The sequence below is a fragment of the Pygoscelis adeliae genome, unplaced genomic scaffold (genome assembly GCF_000699105.1).
Source record: "Pygoscelis adeliae isolate BGI_AS28 unplaced genomic scaffold, ASM69910v1 Scaffold21, whole genome shotgun sequence".
Classification (NCBI taxonomy): Eukaryota; Metazoa; Chordata; class Aves; order Sphenisciformes; family Spheniscidae; genus Pygoscelis; species Pygoscelis adeliae.
In genome coordinates, this window is record NW_008824243.1 from 6234177 (window position 1) to 6253625 (window position 19449).

The 19449-nt window shown below is 37.0% G+C and overlaps 1 protein-coding gene across 1 annotated transcript in view; it reads left to right on the forward strand.

Annotated features, from left to right (window-relative positions):
* Nucleotides 1–1624: 1624 nt before the first annotated feature.
* Nucleotides 1625–19449, forward strand: part of GABRA4 (gamma-aminobutyric acid (GABA) A receptor, alpha 4) — a 28981-nt gene continuing 11156 nt past the window's right edge. The window contains exons 1-7 of the mRNA XM_009335226.1: nt 1625–1715; nt 2076–2143; nt 4593–4813; nt 4917–4999; nt 6830–6973; nt 8377–8529; nt 11945–12204. Of these exons, the coding sequence (XP_009333501.1) occupies nt 1625–1715; nt 2076–2143; nt 4593–4813; nt 4917–4999; nt 6830–6973; nt 8377–8529; nt 11945–12204 (1020 nt within the window). The remainder of the gene's footprint in view (nt 1716–2075; nt 2144–4592; nt 4814–4916; nt 5000–6829; nt 6974–8376; nt 8530–11944; nt 12205–19449) is intronic.

Consider the following 19449-nt stretch of genomic DNA (forward strand, 5'->3'; position numbering starts at 1 on the left):
GTGCAATATTCAGTGTTTTCTTATTATTGAGTAATAGAGACTAATTCCTACGTCTTCTTATTAGAGCTATGTGGGGAAAATGACTTTTTCATTTCTATAGAACTTTGATTTCAGAAACATTTCAAATTTAGGTGAAATAAATATTTCTATATTTAAACCAACCCTAGATGAATTATAGTCTGGTGATTATGGGAGGTCAGTTATGATTGGATCTCTTCTATTTCTATGTACAAGTATGATTGGGCTTTTCTCCCCTATTTTCTAATGCTGCAGATGAATGTCTTCACTTCCAGTATCTTGACAGCTCTAGTATGAGTTTTTCCAAGCTCTTGGAGCTCTTCTGCTCTCCAGAAATAATTATATTCAGGAAATGTCATTGGGCTACGATGTCAGTAAAATGAGTGGTCTAACCACTCATGGATTTCCCTGACCTAATGAACACTTCATTATTTGTAGAAAGGGGAGCAGCTTCCATTTGATGTGTTTAGAGAGCAACCCATTGCAAAACAGTGTGGTATGAAAGTGTGTTATCTGGAACTTGGGAGTTTCTTCTTCAAACCTCTTCAAGACAGACATGCCAAACTATCCAACTTTCCAGGGACCGCTGAGCTACCAGCTGTTGTAAGGTGAATTTTCTTTAGATTTTATCACGGAAAAATGTCCTTCTGTGAAACTGTTAACTTCCAGCAAAGCCATTTTTTTGACATTTAGCTGAAAAATTCTTAGCTGTTCTTCTCTACATAACTTGCAAACTGTTTAGTGAAATAATTTCACATGATTTTATTTTACTTTTTATTCACAGTTTGGCACTTGTTCTGGGTGCAAGAAGTATAGGTTCCCTGTTTCCCAGTTGCTTATTTCTTTTTCTCCTTTTAACATTTGATTCAAAGTGAAATCTGTGAACAGTGATTTTTTTAAAATTTTTTTTTTTCTTTCCAAGAGGGACATATTCTTCTGCTCCTAACAGTCTTAAGTCTTTCCTCCTTTCATTTCTAGATTGCAAATGCTATGATAAAGCCTGAATTAACAGACTTGAGCCACTTATCCTCTTTAGAAATTCTAGTTGTAGGTGTTTAGAAACTGTGGTTGTGAATTTGTAGATCACATAGATACTGTTTGGTAAGACCATCAGTGGATTTTTTTTTTTTTTTTTAATTTACGATGTGAGTTAATTACCTGAATTAAACCATTAGCTAATGCTTTGATCACAGAATCATCATAATAACTGGTAATGATTAGCAGCTTTCTAGCCTTTTATGTTGGGAACAGACCTAAATCCCAGTGAAATTAGTTAGTACATGAGTTCTTTGGTTTAAGGGGAACTGTAGAGTGTACTGTAGAGTGAATGCCCATCTGAAATGTCAAGGTGTTTTGTCCTGTAGTAAAGGAAGTGATATGTTAAAACAAAACTCCTTTCTCTGATGGTTGCTATGTGGTACCCAGCTGTGAGAGTGCAAGACCTCTGCTCAGCGCACTGTTTTGAACAGTGTCCTAAGTATCACTAGTTCTTTCAAGACAGGCTTTGTAGTAGCATCTGAACCTAGGTTCAGACCCTCAAAAATACTTAGATATCCAACTTTTAATTTGATTGTTAGTATTAAATCACGTAAGTGTATCTCCGGATATGGATGCAGTTCTTGATACTGCAGTACTATATTGCCCAGTGCATAGCATGCTAGTATCTGTAGTCCAGTTACTAACATTTGGTCCTACTGGTAATAATAAATGCCTTGGGGAATGTGGATTTCCTGAATTCGGTGCTTGTTGTTAATTAGCATGGTGTTTTCAGTGAGCCTTTTAATTTTTTGGCATCTGTTTTCTTATCCGTTGAGTCAACATTGGTTTTCTGAATGGAGATTTGCATGGAAATGCTGCTTTTGATTTACTTATGTAGTAAAGGTAATTGAGCAGTGCTTGTTATTAGAGACTTATCTGAAATGACCTGTATTTGCATTTTGCTCTTGCTCGTCCACAGAACCCTCAAAGCGATAACTGTTCGCATGCCAGGATCATTTATGGGAATTGTTGACCTGCAAAATTCAAATTTTCTTGCTCACTTCCTTTTCATACATTAGGTCCTGTTACTGAAGTCAAAACAGATATATATGTCACCAGTTTTGGACCTGTTTCTGATGTAGAAATGGTATGTATTTCTGGGATTAAAATGCCATTTCCTGGTTCTGAGAAACCATTAACTGCAGTAAGGAGTGGATGTTTCATCTGTACTGTTCTGTCAATCATGCAAAGTAGGCAAGATTAGTAACAGCTTAATTTACAGGTTATAATTAGATACATCAGGCCTGATTCTGGTCACGCTTTCACTGGTTTTTGGCTGGCTTAAGGAATTCACTTCATAGGATTTAAAACAGCCTTGCATGGTATAGAGGCAGAATCAGGCCTTGCAGGGAGCGTCTAAGTCATGTGGGGAAAGTGTGTAATATCTTTGAAATTGCTTTTCCTTTCTGAAACTTGTGTTATTCTCAGGTGAATAATAACGACATCATTTCACAAATACTTGTTGACGTTTTCATTTCAGATGAATGCCCTTTGCTGATCTTTGTGCCCCTTTTAGCATCACTTTCAATAAATGTTTGACTGATAAGAGTTTTCATAAGTGTCTGCAGAAATTGAACGTCAAAGTGACATGCATGAAATAGTCACAGAAGAGAAATGTTACATTTGCACGTACTGTTATTTGTGCCTGAATGGCATCTGCATTCATTTGAGGTCAAATTCAGCATAACTCTCATCAGCTTCTATAATCTAGTGGTATACCCTTAAATCACACAATAGCTTCTCTTTTCATAAAATATCCAAGAAATCACATGGAAGTAACAGCCATATGTGCATTATATGTTTGTACTGAACTTCTTTAACGGAAAGTCAGTTTCAGGGCAGTAACTTTCTTCCCATACAGAACTGTATGATTTGGTTCTATCACATGGAAAGGTATGTGACAGCAAGATATTTTTTTCAAGGGCTAGATTTGTGACAGCAGTCTCATGTTGAAATGCATCTTACCCCTTCAATGGCTGTCACGTACAGTATGATGCTGTTCAGTGTGATGAGGGGTACAAGAATCTGGTCCCAAGGAAATCTGGTAATGTGTTCCTCAAATCTAAAATGAGGGCTGCATGGCATCTCTCAGGTTTCAGTGAAGCATTTGACATAGCGCCACATGGGAAATTATTAGTTATATTGGAGAAGGCAGGAGTGAGAACATGGACTGAAGGTAGATAAGGAACTGGCAAAAGGAGAGTTTACAGGAGGTGTTTCCTAATCCATCATTAGAGATTAGTTAGGAGGCTATTCAGGGATCCAGGAATCGGTTTTGGAGTGATTTTTAGTTAATGTATCTGCTAGTGACCCAATGTCATCTGAATGTGGCGGCACTCCTAAAGCTCACTGAAACAGCAAAGTGTGATATAGTCTCAGTACAGGGGATGATCAGAATGTCTTTTTAGAGCTGGGTTACTTTGGTACCCAGTGTAATGAGAAGGGTTGAAATCTCATATTACAAAATCTGTCATGTAGAAGCTAATAACAGAAACTGCTAGTTATGAGCTATGAAGTCACCAGCAAGAAATGAAGCTAGAAAAGAGACTTTTCATAGATTAACTATAAACCACAGTGGAGGATGCAGCCATGGGGAAGAAGACAGATATAATTCTAAGATGCATTGCACTAGCAGACATGCCTCCTTGCCCGTGCAAATAGATATGGCCATACAAGTAGTTTCAATGGCAACATGATGCAGAAGAGTTTGAAATAAAGTCAGAAAACATTGTTGGGCTTGTTAACAACAACATTGTTGTTGTTAACAAAATCACAACTCTAAGTTAGAAAGGACTTAAAGCTTTCTGTGTTACCGTTTTCAATGCCACATGATTCTTTTTTTTGTGAAATGCTTTAGCTTCCAGAGATGAGAAATGCATTCCTTCGTCCATTCATTCACATATGATTTCTCATGATGTGCCTGTGTCTGCAGTTCTGCAGCTGTTGTTTGCATGTTTTCTTTGGAGCATCTGAATGGCTTTCCTGAGGAAGTTAATGGGATAGTTACATAGTTAAAAACAAATGTGTATATATGCACATTTATCCATGTTTTGTGGGCATGGCAAAGGAAATATTTAGCTTTCTTCATTTAAAAGCTTACTTTGCATCAGTTGAAATTAAATTTTCTTTCCTGAATTTAAAGTGGAAGTAATCGTTTGTCCTGGTATTTTAATTTAGCCAGCAGCAGAAAATCCATGGATATCTTTTCTTTAAAAAATCTGTTGACACTTATTGTCAGAGATCATTTTGTTTCCAGTTATGTGCTTGACTACAAATTCAATTGCCTGCTTCCCACAACTAATTAGATTAATTATTCCTTAATGATTAAATATGTGTAGCAATTTATTGATATGACTAATGTGAGAAATTAAGCTATTAAGAAGTGCACAACACACTTTACTTGGTGGAAATATGTTTGTGTAGTGGACTTAGCATTTTCTTTATTACTGATTTCTTTGCTTCTGAGGGATTTCTGTTTTTACAGGAAGCACTTATACATGCAAATGTGATCTTTGTTTTTCTGCAATTTAATACAGGAGTATACAATGGATGTCTTCTTCCGTCAGACATGGGTAGACAAAAGATTAAAATATGATGGCCCTATTGAAATTTTAAGACTTAATAACTTGATGGTTTCGAAGGTGTGGACTCCTGACACTTTCTTCAGGAATGGGAAAAAGTCTGTTGCACATAATATGACAGCCCCAAATAAACTCTTCAGAATAATGAGAAATGGCACCATCCTGTACACAATGAGGTATCCAACTTGTTTGTTCAGCTTCTTACAATTACTGTATGCAAAAAGTTATACTGCCTAGACAAAATGGCAACCAGAGACTATTTAATTTGTTCCATTATAGGCTTACAATAAGTGCAGAGTGTCCCATGAGATTAGTGGATTTTCCCATGGATGGTCATGCTTGTCCTCTCAAATTTGGGAGTTGTAAGTTGCAATTATGAAATTTCTTGTAACTACAGAATTTAAATAGTAGAAGTAGATTTTGAACAATTACTAAACTTTCTGAATATTAGTCTTGATACACAATCCTTATGCAGACAAAACTCCTGTTAAGTTCCTTGGGAATTTTATTTAGGGCCTGAAAAATTAAACCCAGGCAGAGAATTGAAAAGCAGGCAGTGATTCTGCTGTTATGTTAAACCCCACTATTCTGGCTACAGAGTTGCTTGAAATACATAGTTTTTCTTGGTTCTTAGGGAGGAATTGGATACTCAGTAAAGTGAGAGATTCTCTGGAGAAGATGAAGAGGGTGAGATCCATCTCACCTTCCAACAGCCAGGTAAAAGGCACCTAGGGAAGCAGGTTATTTGACTTTCTCTACAGTCAGTGGAGGCACATTGATATCCTAAGTTAGATGTGTAGGTTATGAGTAAAGATTTGATCTTTAGTTGTATTTGTCTATCTCCTGGCCTATAACGGGAGTCTGCATGGCAAGTATAGTCTAGATAAGTAATTTTTAGACTGATGAGAGGGATCTTAGTGCAGGTGACTTTCCTTTCTTGCTTTGAAATCAGATGTAGATTTTTGGATAATCTCCAAACTTTGGCTAGAAGTAACATTTTGGGACATACTGCATAATAACCAAGGGAGGTAGTTATGATTCCCTGATTTGAATCCACAGCAGAGACCTCTGAGACCACCTGGGGATGGTTGGTGCACTCCATTAACTATCTTATCGCTTTTCTAAGCCTCCTCAGTCACTGACTTCTCTGCTTTGCACTCCGATGTGGTCAGTGGCTGGACATTAATCTGTTTTCCTTGACTCCAGAGCTCTGAAGTTAGAAATGGCTGGAAGCTACTCGCAGTCTTTCCTTAGCATACATTTAGCTTACACAGCTGGGTAGTCAACCAAAAGGGGAATATTAAAGACACTGCTCTGATAAGGTTTTTCATCCCTGTTCTGAAAAAGGTTTCTGAAAAAACCTGAAAAGGTTTTTCATCTCCAGTGAGACGGGAGACGAGGTGCTGCCAGAGTTGGCTTTGGTATAAGCTGTACAATAGGGGAGCTTCAATAGTGGGGGCTTCTCCACAGGCGTATTTCTTCAGGCAGAATCGCCAACCAGCAGAAATTGCACTTGACATGAATCTGATATCTTCCTCAGTGAAACTTGAAATAAGACGTAGCCATTTCAAATGCAAGACTGTTTTAATTTAATTTTAACAGGAGTTTGGGCTGTGTACGGATTGAATGGTAGCCCTAAGTTATGTCTTTTGTATTAAATGTAAAATGTTTCTTTGGGTGTGCTTATTTTTGGGCTATTGTGAATTTTTTACTGACCTCTGGTTTCTGGCAAATATTTTAAACACAAGTTTAAAATATTATCATTTTTAGTATAACATAGTTTTTAGTATAATCATTCTTTTCTGTAAAGAAATGTGCACCATCTCCAAAATGTATCTTCCTTATACATGCTCTTTTTTTATATATTAGTATATTTTAATGACAAAATTTTAGATAGAAATTTCTAAACTAATTTAAAGATAAACTTTACATGCCCAATAAGGGCTGATCCAGCAAGAACTTGTGTTTAGACTTCACATTCAAATGTGAAGTGAATTTGTGTATGACACAACATATGACCTTAGCTCCTATTTATTCTCCTCCGAGGGTGGTTTTTGGGGGTAACTTATCATGAAGGGTATCTTCTAAAGTTGTTAGTGTGAGTCTTGCCGTTCGATTTCAGTAGGTTTGGATTGGGCTTTTAGTAAGGTGTGAGAAGTTTCCTATTTATGCAAACTGATAATGTGTTGTAGATGCTTATCCAAAGAGTGAAATGATTTATACCTGGACAAAAGGACCTGAGAAGTCAGTGGAAGTTCCTGAGGAGTCTTCCAGTTTAGTTCAGTATGACCTGCTGGGGCATACGGTATCCACTGAAACCATTAAATCTATTACAGGTAGGAACCTCGTCAGTGAAAATCAACTTGAGGTAAAACTAACCCTGTAACATTGCCCGAGGCTTTTTTTCTTTCCTTCCTGTAAGGCATTCTACTGAATGTCATAGGGTATATATTAAGGGCTGAGAGCATAAATCTGAATTAGGTTTCTGTCCTTCAGATTTACATTTGCAGATTCATTACAGTAGATTGCGGCGGTCTTTCAGAAAGCTAGAATGAGATCATTACTCCGAGGGACAAAATGAGCATTTAATCACTGCTTAAAATGCAGTTTGAAGAGTCAAGAGGATGTCTGGGTGAGGAAGTAATTTCTCAGCACTGTATCCACATTATGTACAAAAGACTTCCTTTGTTTGGCGGTGCAAACATCTCGGGATAGAAGTACAGCATACAGAATGGGTTATTAAAGCCATAAAAACCCTCTAGTCAGATAAGGATAGGCACAAATGCATTAGTCACAATAGATACTTCTGCTGATTTGTGCTGTAAGAAATAAGGCAAATGGCAACTACAGGCATCTGAAATGAGTGAAGTATCACTGATGAGCAGTGTGGTGATAAACAAGCATATTCCCAAAATATTTTTAAAATTTGGAATCATTTTCTAAGCATCAGCAAGTTTGTCTGTTGTGAGATGGTCAAAATGAAACAGATAAAGCAAATACATTTGATGTATTGCTCTATGGATATTTTTCTTAAAGATGAAGCAGCAGTTTGCAATACGCTAGAAATTTACTTCTCCGCATATTGATTATTATGAGTTAACAACTGAATTTCCTTACTGTCCCCAAAATGCTCATTCTGTAGCACTTTATTTAGACAGTTTATTCAGTTTATGGCAAAACTGCAGGTTGTTTTTTTTTTTAGTATGAATGATAATAACATTTTAGATAGAGTATTTTTAATTCTTGTCAATGATTTTTGCATTTGTTTCATTATCATAGTGGTGCTGACGTATAAACCTAGTAAAAAGCTGAGACAATTCCATGTAATTTGATGTGCATCATTGTTGTTATTGTTGTATTTGGCAGGTAGGCACCACAATGTTCTGGATACTATGATAGGTAGATAGCTTGTGTCTTGGGACTCTTTTCTTCAACAGAAACCAAAAGAATTTTTTTAAATCGTACTTATATTGTAAAAAGTGATCCAGTATTAGCTGTACATTTATAGTATTTTTGGTAGCGGCTACAGAATGGCACTGTAAGGACCTACTACTTCCAGGATTTTTTGTTTAAAACTTTCATTCATTCTTGTCTCTAAGGAACATATCTTTCTATACACATTAAGTGATATGAATAGCATCATCTTAAACAATCCTAGTTGGTAGTCTGAAACAGTTATTCTGCAACACAAAAATTTTATGCACAGTCAGAAAAATATTTTCTTTTTTTTTTTTTTTAGGTGAATATATTGTTATGACAGTTTACTTCCACCTCAGACGGAAAATGGGTTATTTTATGATTCAAACCTATATCCCATGCATTATGACCGTGATCCTTTCTCAAGTTTCGTTTTGGATAAATAAGGAGTCCGTTCCAGCTAGAACTGTGTTTGGTAATTATTTCTTTTTTTACTTTTTCTAGTACTTCCTCTCTTAATGACTTTAAATAGAATAAGCCTTTTTAGTGCCTGGGGGTATACTGCCTCTGTGCTAGTGCAGAAGCAAGGGAATAAGGCAAACTCAGAGGAATTTTTGCTGTCAGTGTATGAAGAATGTATTATGTGAATCCTTGGAATCTGAGGAGAAACTTGGAATATTTAACCAGATGGTTGCTTGTGGCACATGGATGTACATCTGTGGGGATTCTACCTGCTTCGGGGAGCAAACTGGGAAGACCTGGCCCTGAGTAATCAAGTCAAGTCCTTAGTCTACATCCAGAGCAGTTTTATCCTCCAGTGGACAGTAGTGTAATTACTTGAACTCACACCTTCTAAAATCCTTTTAAAATAATTTGATTGGGAGTGTGCGAGATGTACAGATGTCTTCTTACAAGATAGCTGTGTCATCAGTGGAAGCTTGCTATGAGTAAGGCTTAGATCCTGTTACTGTAATTCTATGTTTAGTGCTCTTATCTCCTTTCTGCCATTGCCATTACGAAAATGAATTCAAAAAGCAAAATGATCTCAAGATATTAAAATTGCCCTCATCAAAATACAGCTTGAATGAGATGCTACAGTGAACTCTGAAAATAAAAACCAAAAAAAGCTCCTATGGAAGACAAAGCATAAATGGAAATATGATTCCTAACAAAGAAGTAGGATAAAAACATTTTTAAAAGCAGTCTTTATCGAGCAATGTCTTGACTTTATAATGTACTGTAGTCTAAAGCAGGAGTAATCAGGAAAAGAATGTTCTACAAAAAGCCTTTCTACAGATAGATAGTTGCTGTCAAGAGTGATAGGAATTAATGTTTCTATATGACGGCCCATTCAAACATGTGAGTCAGAACACTGTTTAGTGTCACAAATTAGACAAGGTTAATGATTAGTTATAGGAGAAACAACGTGTAAACCTAATAAGAACCCCACTAGCTCACAACTCAAGCATTACATTAGGCAAACTAGTATATCACTTTACTTGCCTTTGCGGTAATGTTGAATAATGGTACTTTTTTTGAAAGGCGTATTGCCATGAACTGGAAAGGTAGAATCTGTATTTACAGACAAAATGTGATAATTGAAAATGTACAAATTATACAGCAATAGATGTAATACGTGTCATTATATCAATATGTGAAACTGAAAACAAGTAATAAAGTTTGGACATTCACTAAGTTACAGATGAGTCTTTAAAATGCCTTTGAAAGCAAGTGGCTTAAAGTACGGCTAAAAGTATCTTTTTAGTTTTCTGACAAATTCCAACAGGGACCCTGTTTTCTAAAGGTTTTCTTAAAAGAAGATAGAAATCTTGCAGACAAGAGATAGGAATGAAACCAGAATACCTGCTATGGTACCAGCTTTCTAGAGGAACTGTCAGAAGAGGCTAACCAAAAGAACTTTCCATTGTACACTGCATGATTAGGGAGACCTTGGCAAAGGTAACAGAGGAAGGATACACAAGGAACTAAGGTACATCAGGTCATGATTTCTGCAGTCAGAGCTTCAGACACCTGAATCTGGTGATTGTGGGAGATTGGTGTTTCTTAGAGGAAGGACAGCAGTAATTTTAAAACAGGTTTTTGACATTAATTTTAATATAAAAATACTCTTAATATATTTTTATATGGTTATGTGCATTTCTAATCAGAAGCTTGCAAGTATTTAGCTCTAGATAATTAATATTATCTATTTATACCATATAAAAATTATATATACCATATATAAAAATTATATATATTATCTATATATACCATATAAAAATGGTATAATATTTTTTACCCAAATTTAATTCCCTACTCTGTAAATCCCTATGGCATGTATCCAAGGGCAATTGCAGTGCCAACTGCAAGTCTTTCAGAAGAGTGATTTGATAGGGGGAAACGCGATAAAGACTATGGCAGTAAACTATAATACTGTCACGGCCTCCCCTCTTCTCCTTGTATTTGGGGAATGGTTGGTCATTCAAGTCACTTCACCCTATTCTTACATCTATTAAACAAATGTCTTTAGAACGACAATTCAGACAAACTATTTGCTTGAAGTGGACAAAGGTAGAATCAGGAAGGGTAGGGCAAAGCAGGGATGGGTCTCTTCCAGGAAAAAAAAAGCTTTCCATAATTTATTTTTTTTCTCAGACTTAAATATTTTCAGTGGTGGTTTGTTCAACACCTTCCCACTGAAGAAGGTTTTGTGAGCTTGTATCTCTGTTTTTATCCTGCTGAGTTTGCTCTGAGATATTCTGTGTGCTTTCATGAACTGGCTATTACTCTTTTTTTCTTTTTTTTTTTTTCTTTCCTTCTTCTTCAATAGGAAGGACTGGTTTCATTGTCTCCAGTTCTCTGTATGACAGTGTCTAGGTGAAGCTTTTTCATATTAGATTACCCAGGTGGAATACTACCATTTAGGAATAGGGGATGTGAGGATCCTGTTGGAAAACATGCTTTTAATTATTTTGAATTCTTCTGAGCATATGCATTTTCTCTTGAAGTAAAATGGGTACAGTGCTCTTTTCATAAGAGTAAAGACATCTCCATTTGTAGTCAGTCTTCCTTGAGGTTATCATGGTAGGACTTATACAGTGTTCACTATATACTCGGTATTTTAGATTTGTATTATATAGGATATTTTGGATGAAAAAGGAAAAAAGGCCCCATACCTTGGTTTGATACAGCATGTATTTGCATTTGAAGTATTACCATGAAGTGGTCAGGTTTTGAGTTCAGTGTCCATGCTTGTACACTTTAATTAAAAAGTTGTTCTTTCAGAAGATGAAATTCTAATTAAATTTCATCGGTTGACTAGTAGCAGAAGGGTTTAAAAGATAAGGCGATGGTTTCTTAATTAACAGAGTTGTTAACATAATATTCTAGTTTTCCTTAGCACCAAAATAATTTGCCATGACTTAACGGCAACTGGATTACAAGTGGGATCAGAGGAACAGACACAGACTAATAGGTGGCATTCTGAACCCATTACAGGAAAAATCCATGTTTTTGTTGCGGTCTGAGGAGCACTCCCCTATTTAACAACTTAAATTATGTTAAAATGTTTAGAAAATAACTTATTGTAAGAAATTCTACTGAATTTGACATGAAAAAAATATGAAATGAAGGCTTCCATGTTTTCTTCAACTGTAGATGATCTGCTGAAGTCATGGCTTTCCATGCCTCCTTTAAAAACTGGTTAACTGTTTTGTGTGCATAGCTGCTCATAGATATTTGATGGTTGCCATGACTTAAATCTAATGCACTATTCAGAAGCATCAGAGAAGCACTCCTAAGTGATTTAAAATTCTTTGTTTGAAGCTGCTTGCCTATTCTCACTTTGTTTTACTCGGATTCAGCAGTGCTTTTGCTTTATTTCTTTGAAGGAATAACCACAGTGTTGACAATGACGACACTGAGCATCAGTGCAAGACATTCACTGCCAAAAGTATCCTATGCTACTGCCATGGACTGGTTCATAGCGGTCTGCTTTGCCTTTGTGTTCTCTGCTCTTATTGAGTTCGCTGCTGTCAACTATTTTACTAATATTCAAATGGAAAAAGCCAAAAGGAAGACGGTAAAATCCCTTCTTGAATTTCCAGTTGCTCCAATACCAAGGGAAAGAAGTACAGAAGAGACACTCACGGTACGTTTTCAGCTTATACAAACATTTTCTGTCTTTTTGGTAGTGTTTCTTGGTAAAAACAGGCCTTTAACTTCCTCCCAGGTTCCCTCTGAGCTAACGATGCAGTGTAAGTCAGCCTAATTGAAGGCTAATGCTGCACTATATTCAATGATAAAAACCTGTAAAACATGATTTAATTCTTACTTGCATTATTGGATTAACTCAGGGGAGAGGAGGAAGTTGTGTCCATCCATACCTGCAGTCTCTTCTATGTTTAGTTTTTTTTTGGTGAAGGGCAGTTAGGATGGTATCTTCAGGAAACTTTCTTTCCCTTTGCACATTGATTCCGATTGGACTGATTATACAGATCAAGATATTATAGATTATAAGGGCAGCATGTTATCTTATGTGGCTAAGGTCTTTAGTGAATTAAAATTAGCTAAAGCATTGCAGTTGTACCTTGGAGCACTTCCCTAGACATCACAGTTCTCCTTTCATTGCATGTATTGCCTATCTTGAGTTTTCTTTCTTCATCAGTTACAATTTCAGGAATTTTTGAAGAATGCTGGATGAAACCTTTGTGTCCACCATAGATTTCACTTTTATGTAATTTGTGTGTCTTTGCACAGGAGCTCACCTCAACTCCTGAAAAGGTTTTGCGGCTCTGTTTAACAAAATGCTTTCCAGCTTTCATAGTGCTTCGGATTAAGTGTGACTTGTGTGGTGCTATCTTAGTGTGCGGACCAGTTAGTGAAGGCTTGATCTCGTTTCCAGTTGAGCTCAATGGTGATTCTCCTTTCCTCCCTTTTCCCATTCCCATATGCTTGCTCTTTGCTGCATCGCTCCTTTTATTCATGAGACACCTAGGTAACAAAGTCATTACAGCGCTTGCACCAGCCATGCAGCAGGTCAGTAATTCCCAGCCATGGCTGACTCTTGGCAACACTGCTCAAGAAGTAAGATGCTGACAGCAGCATTGTAATTTACTCTTCCCGTCAGGCTGACTTTGTAATTTCCTTTGGCTGAGCCATGATTTAAGAACTGCTGTTTTAGACTAACTCTTGGTAATTTTGTCTTCTGTCTCTTTTCACATCTCATTTGTCTCCTTCCCTATTCATCTGCTCTTTTTTGCCTTCCCACCCCTTCCATTTGCTATTGCTGCTCAGCTGCTGTCCACCCACTTCCATTTTTCTTCCTCTTCTTTGCTCTCCTACCGTAGATCATTACTGTTTTCAATATCCTGGTTGTGTTGTTCTGTTAGCTCCCATTTCTGCTTAAAAGGATAGATGTGCTCCTGAAGAGTTTGTTACTTGTCACTCTGTTGGCTGCTAGTAAGAGACAGGAACAAGAAAAAGTATGTTTATAGTAGCGTTCGCCTTGAAGATAGAGGTATTAGTGCCATTAGTTTATGCTAAGCTTCTCGATTGTATGGCATGCAGTTTAGTATAGTATCTTGGGCACTCCTGAGGAGCGTTAATAAATACTGCTTTTGGTGATAGTCAGGTTTTACTTGGGTCCATAGGAAAATAAATTACATAAGAACAGTTTCGTCCTAGGTTTATAAGATTTGATTAAAACAAAAGGAAAAATATTATTTTTCTCTGGTAGCAATGATGGCGGCTTAACAAAACTGTTTTGAGTGACGGTCAGAATTGCTGTCAGTCAGTCTTGTATCACGCTTAGCCATTTACATACATGTTTTGGAGAAACTTCTCTTTCTCTCTTTTTTTTCCTGTTTTTTTCTTTTTTTTTTTTTTTTTAACAACAGCAACAACAGAACACGCACAGGTTACCCAACTCGAAAGCTAGGTAAAATGAGATGTGAACAGTTCAATTCCACTGCTTAATTAATACCTCTGTGATAAATGTGGTAGTGTGCTTACAGGTTTGGGGATCTTGAAAGCACTCAAGGGAGCAATCTACTTTTTTGAAGGGTTACACGTTAATGTTATGAGTATGTAAGTGAGTGATAATGTTGATTGTACCTTGAACTGGTTTTTTTTTTTTTTTTTAATGGCTTTTTCTCCCATTATGCATGTGCTAAGACTTGAGTCTTTGCTCTTCCAGGACAGGCGTACAGGGTGAGCCCACAGGTACTGTTATAAAGGCTTAGCTATCGTGCAGTCCTTTCCATGACTAGAGGATGACTTCTGTTCTGGTCTCCTGCTGCGCAGAACAGAAGCTAATATGGCTGTTCTAATTCGTTAGAAGCTAGTATGGTTCTTAGATTCTGCTTTCCAACCTGACATGTAATATAGTTCTCTCCTTAAAATTTTGAGTTTTGCTTATAAAAGGCTAATCTAGAATTTTCTTATGCCTTATTATGAATCTGATTTTTTTTCTGCACGTATACTGTCTAATCGGTGCTGATTTACCAGAGATCATAGAGTCTTAGCTTCCCTGTTAGTTTGTGGTGCACAAAGAATGCAGGACAATAGCCTGACTGTAGCATGTAATCTGTATGCATTGTTTCTTAACATAAAGACTACACATTTTATCTCCATAGGTAAATGATAGGCTTTGATTTCTTAACCCAATTAGCATTTAAAAAAAAGTCTGTGCTATGTTGCCACTGTTGTGCTAGAAATTCTTTTGTTAGCAATACAATTGCCAGAGCTCAAGGAAAAGTTTTATTTTAAACTTGAAACGTTTTTCAAACAGACTTTGCCTAATCTGGTAAATTTGCCAGTCTCCCAAAATTAAAAATTTTCACTTAGCCCAGGGAGGAAGTGTGGGTAAATTGGGAAAGAAGATGCCCGAATAACTAAACCCTACAGTTCTTTCCAGTGTGTATCTCACCATTTGCAACCTGCTTTGGATCTTCTACTAATAGGAGGGGGAGATCCCTCGCTTATGCCTGTTAGCCCTGTACTTTTGCCTGCCTTGAAATGGCATACAGCTGGCTGCGCAGGCTTTTCATAGTCGAGGTCCCATCTTTATAGGTCCCCTGAAAACAAGAAAAATACAGAGCAATTGAGGCTGTTAAGGAAAACAAACAAAGTGATATTATACTTTTAAATGAGGGTTTCATTTTATGGGCTGTTGATTCTGCATTATTCACTGGATGGTTACATGCATTTGATTTTTTTTTTTTCAAATTTTTTTTTTTTCCTCCAGTAACATGGTGGGATTGTGCTAGAAGGGTTCTAGGAGGGAGCAGGTTGGGCTATGAAATGGGATTCCCTATAGAACATGGGGATTTTATTATCTGATAGTACTAGAAATTAGGCATATTAATAGTAAAATTTGGTAAAATAAAGAGAAGTTGCATGTAATTGGAAGTCTTTTTTTGACATGTATGTGTTTGATCAATTTCTGACTATAGAATTAAAGTGGGTTTTCTATACTGAATCTGTTCATGTATTACTCACGCTAATTAGAATTCTTGGTGGTGGGTTGTTTTTTTTTCTTTTCAGCCAAAAACACTTTTCCAGTTGTCTTGGATCAAAGGCAACTCCTATCATTATGATCAAATGATTTGGGATGTGTTCATTCATATTATGTATTTCTTTATCACAACCAATACATCTTTACTGTAGCAAACGTGGTCTATAGCTTTTCTAAGTTACTCTCTTGTGTAATTATATTTAGTTTTTTGGAGCCACACAGTGGGTGTGACTGATCAGTATATTGATTACAGTAAGCATTAAATGAATTTCAGACTCTAGCCAAGTAATCTGAACTGTGTTAATTCCAACAAAAACCCCTGGTGTCAAGCTAATTTACTGGGCTGGGGATGGGAGGGGCGAGCAGACAGCCTTTGTAGTGCCTGCAGATGCACCGTGTGCTCCTCTATCACTTGATTTGGTTTTAGCCATGGTATTATTCAACCTCTTTTTACCCTCCTCCCCCTCCCCGCCCCATTTCAACTCTTTCTTCCTGTTGCCTATAGCTTTCTGATACAAACAATGTGTTTCCATAAGGAGGAGTGCAGTTCTGCAGTAGACATCCCATGAGTAGGACTCAGCTTGTTTGAGATCTGCCTTGAGTTCTCAAGGGACTTGGACAACCTCACTCATCCCTTCTGTCAGCCACAGCGAGATAGTACTGGAGTCTGTCTAAGCCAAGACAGATAGATGACTTACACCATGGTCTTCTGTAATATCCTTGTCTTGGGAGCAAGTTAAAATGCTCTCGGGTTAGAATGAATGAACCTGTCCCTAAATGTTCTGAACTCCTTTCTTTAGTAAAAGCAGAAGTCTTGTTGCAAGTCAGTGTGTGATGGGAATGAATGATTTATAGGTTGTTATTGGACTCCTGAGTCTATTTTTATGAACTCTTTCCTACTGTATTCCTATGAAGTTTATTTTTAAAGACCTACCCGATTTTGGAGATGAAGAATGCTACTGAAAAATAGTCTTCAAAAATAGGCTCCTAAACACTGTTAGCATGAGCTTCAACCTCAGCTGTTTGTTAAAGAGTGTGAAACTTGAAAAAACAGGTCAGGCTCAAACAAACCTTTTGAATGGAATAATTTCTTCAAACTCGGTCACAAGTGGATGATAACTCTTGAACTTTCTTCCTCTTTTCTGAAGCCAGTTAAGTGTCACATAGTCTTAAATAAGCCCCGTAGCATCTAATGGAGGAACTGAGGGGTCAAACTCTTCATGTGCCATGTAGATGCACACTCCTCTCCTCACCAGGAGGATCCATGCTGGGGTGATATGTGACTGACGTGTACCTGACAAGTTTACAAGAAACATTGTCATGTGGACAACCTTCATACCTGCTTTCATGTGATTTAAGATGTATTTTCTGTGATGGGGAATACTTGCCTTTTAGTCATATGATGGCCATAGCTCAAGTTACATGATGGGAGTAGGGGGAGAGTGGGGATCCTTTGGCAGCGTTTCATGAATAATCATCTGGAGCAATTCATCTCTCTTCCCAACTCTGTGCCCTGTCTCATGACTTCCAGAGCAAGGATTGGGCCGGATGAACTGTTCTGGTGGGCTGGGTACAATCCAGAGGCCATAGGCTGAATGCTTCTCTTTTTTGTTTGTTTGTTTGTTTTGGTTTTTTGTTGGTTTTGTGTGTGTGTGTGTCTTGTGTCTAAGGCCTAGACTGTAAGTGAAAGTGGAAATTTTAACCTTTGAACCAAAACTTCTTTCTGAATATGTAGACATACTGTGTAATGAAGAGAGGTGCATAAAATGTACCATCTCTAGAGTAGTACTGGAAGGTACTGGGAAAGGCACTTACCACTTAATTTCTTTGCTTCTTCCTTGGACTAGTAGAAAAATACCTTCCCCTGTCCCAGTAAATAGAGAAGTGGAGCTAACCCCATTTTTCACATATGTGGAGGAACTTATCTGAAGAGCAGACAGATCTTAATGGTGGTACTTGGACCACAAAGTGATGGTCTGTTTACTCAGCTCCTTATGTGGATGCATAGCCTACCTCTTCTGTGTGACTTGAATAGTCCTGCAGTTGGAACAGTGTTTCAGTTTTTAAATATAATAATCATTTTGTTGCTGCTTCACTAGTTCTACACTGCCTAAGGTGTTACCTTTTTTTTTTTTTTTTTTTTTTGAGGGCAGTGGAATTTAAAACTCAGATCCTAATGAAGGACTTCAAGCTCAAGAAATGCATAGAGTTCATGCAAATATAAGGACAGGACCATACAAAGGGAGGCTGCTGTGCCATGTGAATAATTTCTTTAGCATGTTAACAATTTTCTGTCACTCTAGTTTCATTAGGCAACATTTTTGCTGTCTATGATTTACGGTCATAATATGCTGGCATCATGTTTAAGCAGGATGAGAGTGGATGCAGGTCATAAACAACTGGCACATTTCGTACTGTACGCTATTTGAAAGATAGGAGAGGATGACTACCTGGGGTAATGCTGCAGTGATTTAGTGGGAACTTTGAATGTTTGGAAACCTGTAGATAGAATAGATCCAAAATGGTTCTTAAAGTATTTTATTAGCTGTGATGCTCAGGTACGATGTTTTGTGGTTTTTTTCCCTTTTTTTTTTTGTTTGTTTGCTTGTTTGGTTTTGTTTGGTTTTTGTTGTTGTTTGTCTTTGGTTTTTGTTTTTTACTTGGTTCGGTAGACTTAGATAGTCCTACCCAGCAACTGGCACTACTCGCGATGTATAAAGCTAAATATGTGCTCAAACAATATGATTGTTTGCATAAATGTGGAGTGTACAATTTAAAGTGGTTTTCTCAATATTTCACATAGTATGTCTTTCTAAATAGCACAAATGAAAGTATTATATTAAAAAATTTGGTCTCTTTCCAAGAACCTGATATTGCTCTATCTTTAACATGGTTGAGTTGTGGAATGAATTTACACTGGAAGTAGAAACATTTGTCTACTGTGAAGTGAGCAGAGTAATTACTGGAAGTGTGCAATGTATCACTTACCTGTGATGTAAAAAAAAAAAGGCTGGGTGTTGATAAAATGAACAAAATTGTTGGAATTCAAAGTTTGGGAATGAGTTTTTTCTTATTGGTAGTGGAAGTGCTTTTTGTTTGTGTTCTTTATTTTTTTTGAAATATGCACAAAAAGGAGGAGTTTAGTTTCAACACCTGATTTATAACTAAACAAGAAATCCTGTTGGAGTGCTATCTCCCTAAACCTTACTAGGAGATGTGGTAATTGCTCACTCTTCCATTTTCTATGAGTATGATAATGAACTACCACAATAGTAGGCAAGGGAATATGAGGGATGTGCTCTGCTGTTTTTCAGCTGATGCTCAAATACCTGATAGTGTTTACTGTAGTTACTGGAAGACTTAATTTAAATGGCATTAGGATAGGGCTTTTATTTTGGAAACCAAAGCATAGCTCAGTAATGTCGATCTTTCAAGTGGGGTGTAGTATAACCATTGTTTTTAATTTTCAAAATACTCTTAAGTGCCCTTCTCTGTCATCGTGCTGATCTGCTGAAAAGACACACTCCTTATGGTTTCGTCATTAGAATAAGCAGTACAGTCCTGTTTAGCATGAAAATAACTTTTATTACTAATGTCAGTTGCAGGCATTAAGCAAGGTCTTGTATTGATCTAATTGCAATTTCCTTCCTTTTTTTTTTTTCTTTTTTTTTGTATGGGCAAACATTAAGTACTCAAAAAAAATGTGGTGGCATTTCAGAAACACTAAGTCAGAATAAACCTGTATGGAGACAGGAGTAAGATTTTCAGATTGTTCAGCATCCCTTATAATGCAAATTGTCAGGGAGTTTATAATTTTCCCTGTGATGATTATTATGAAATGATGCCTTTGAACACACGGCTCTTCATATTTTCTGCTTA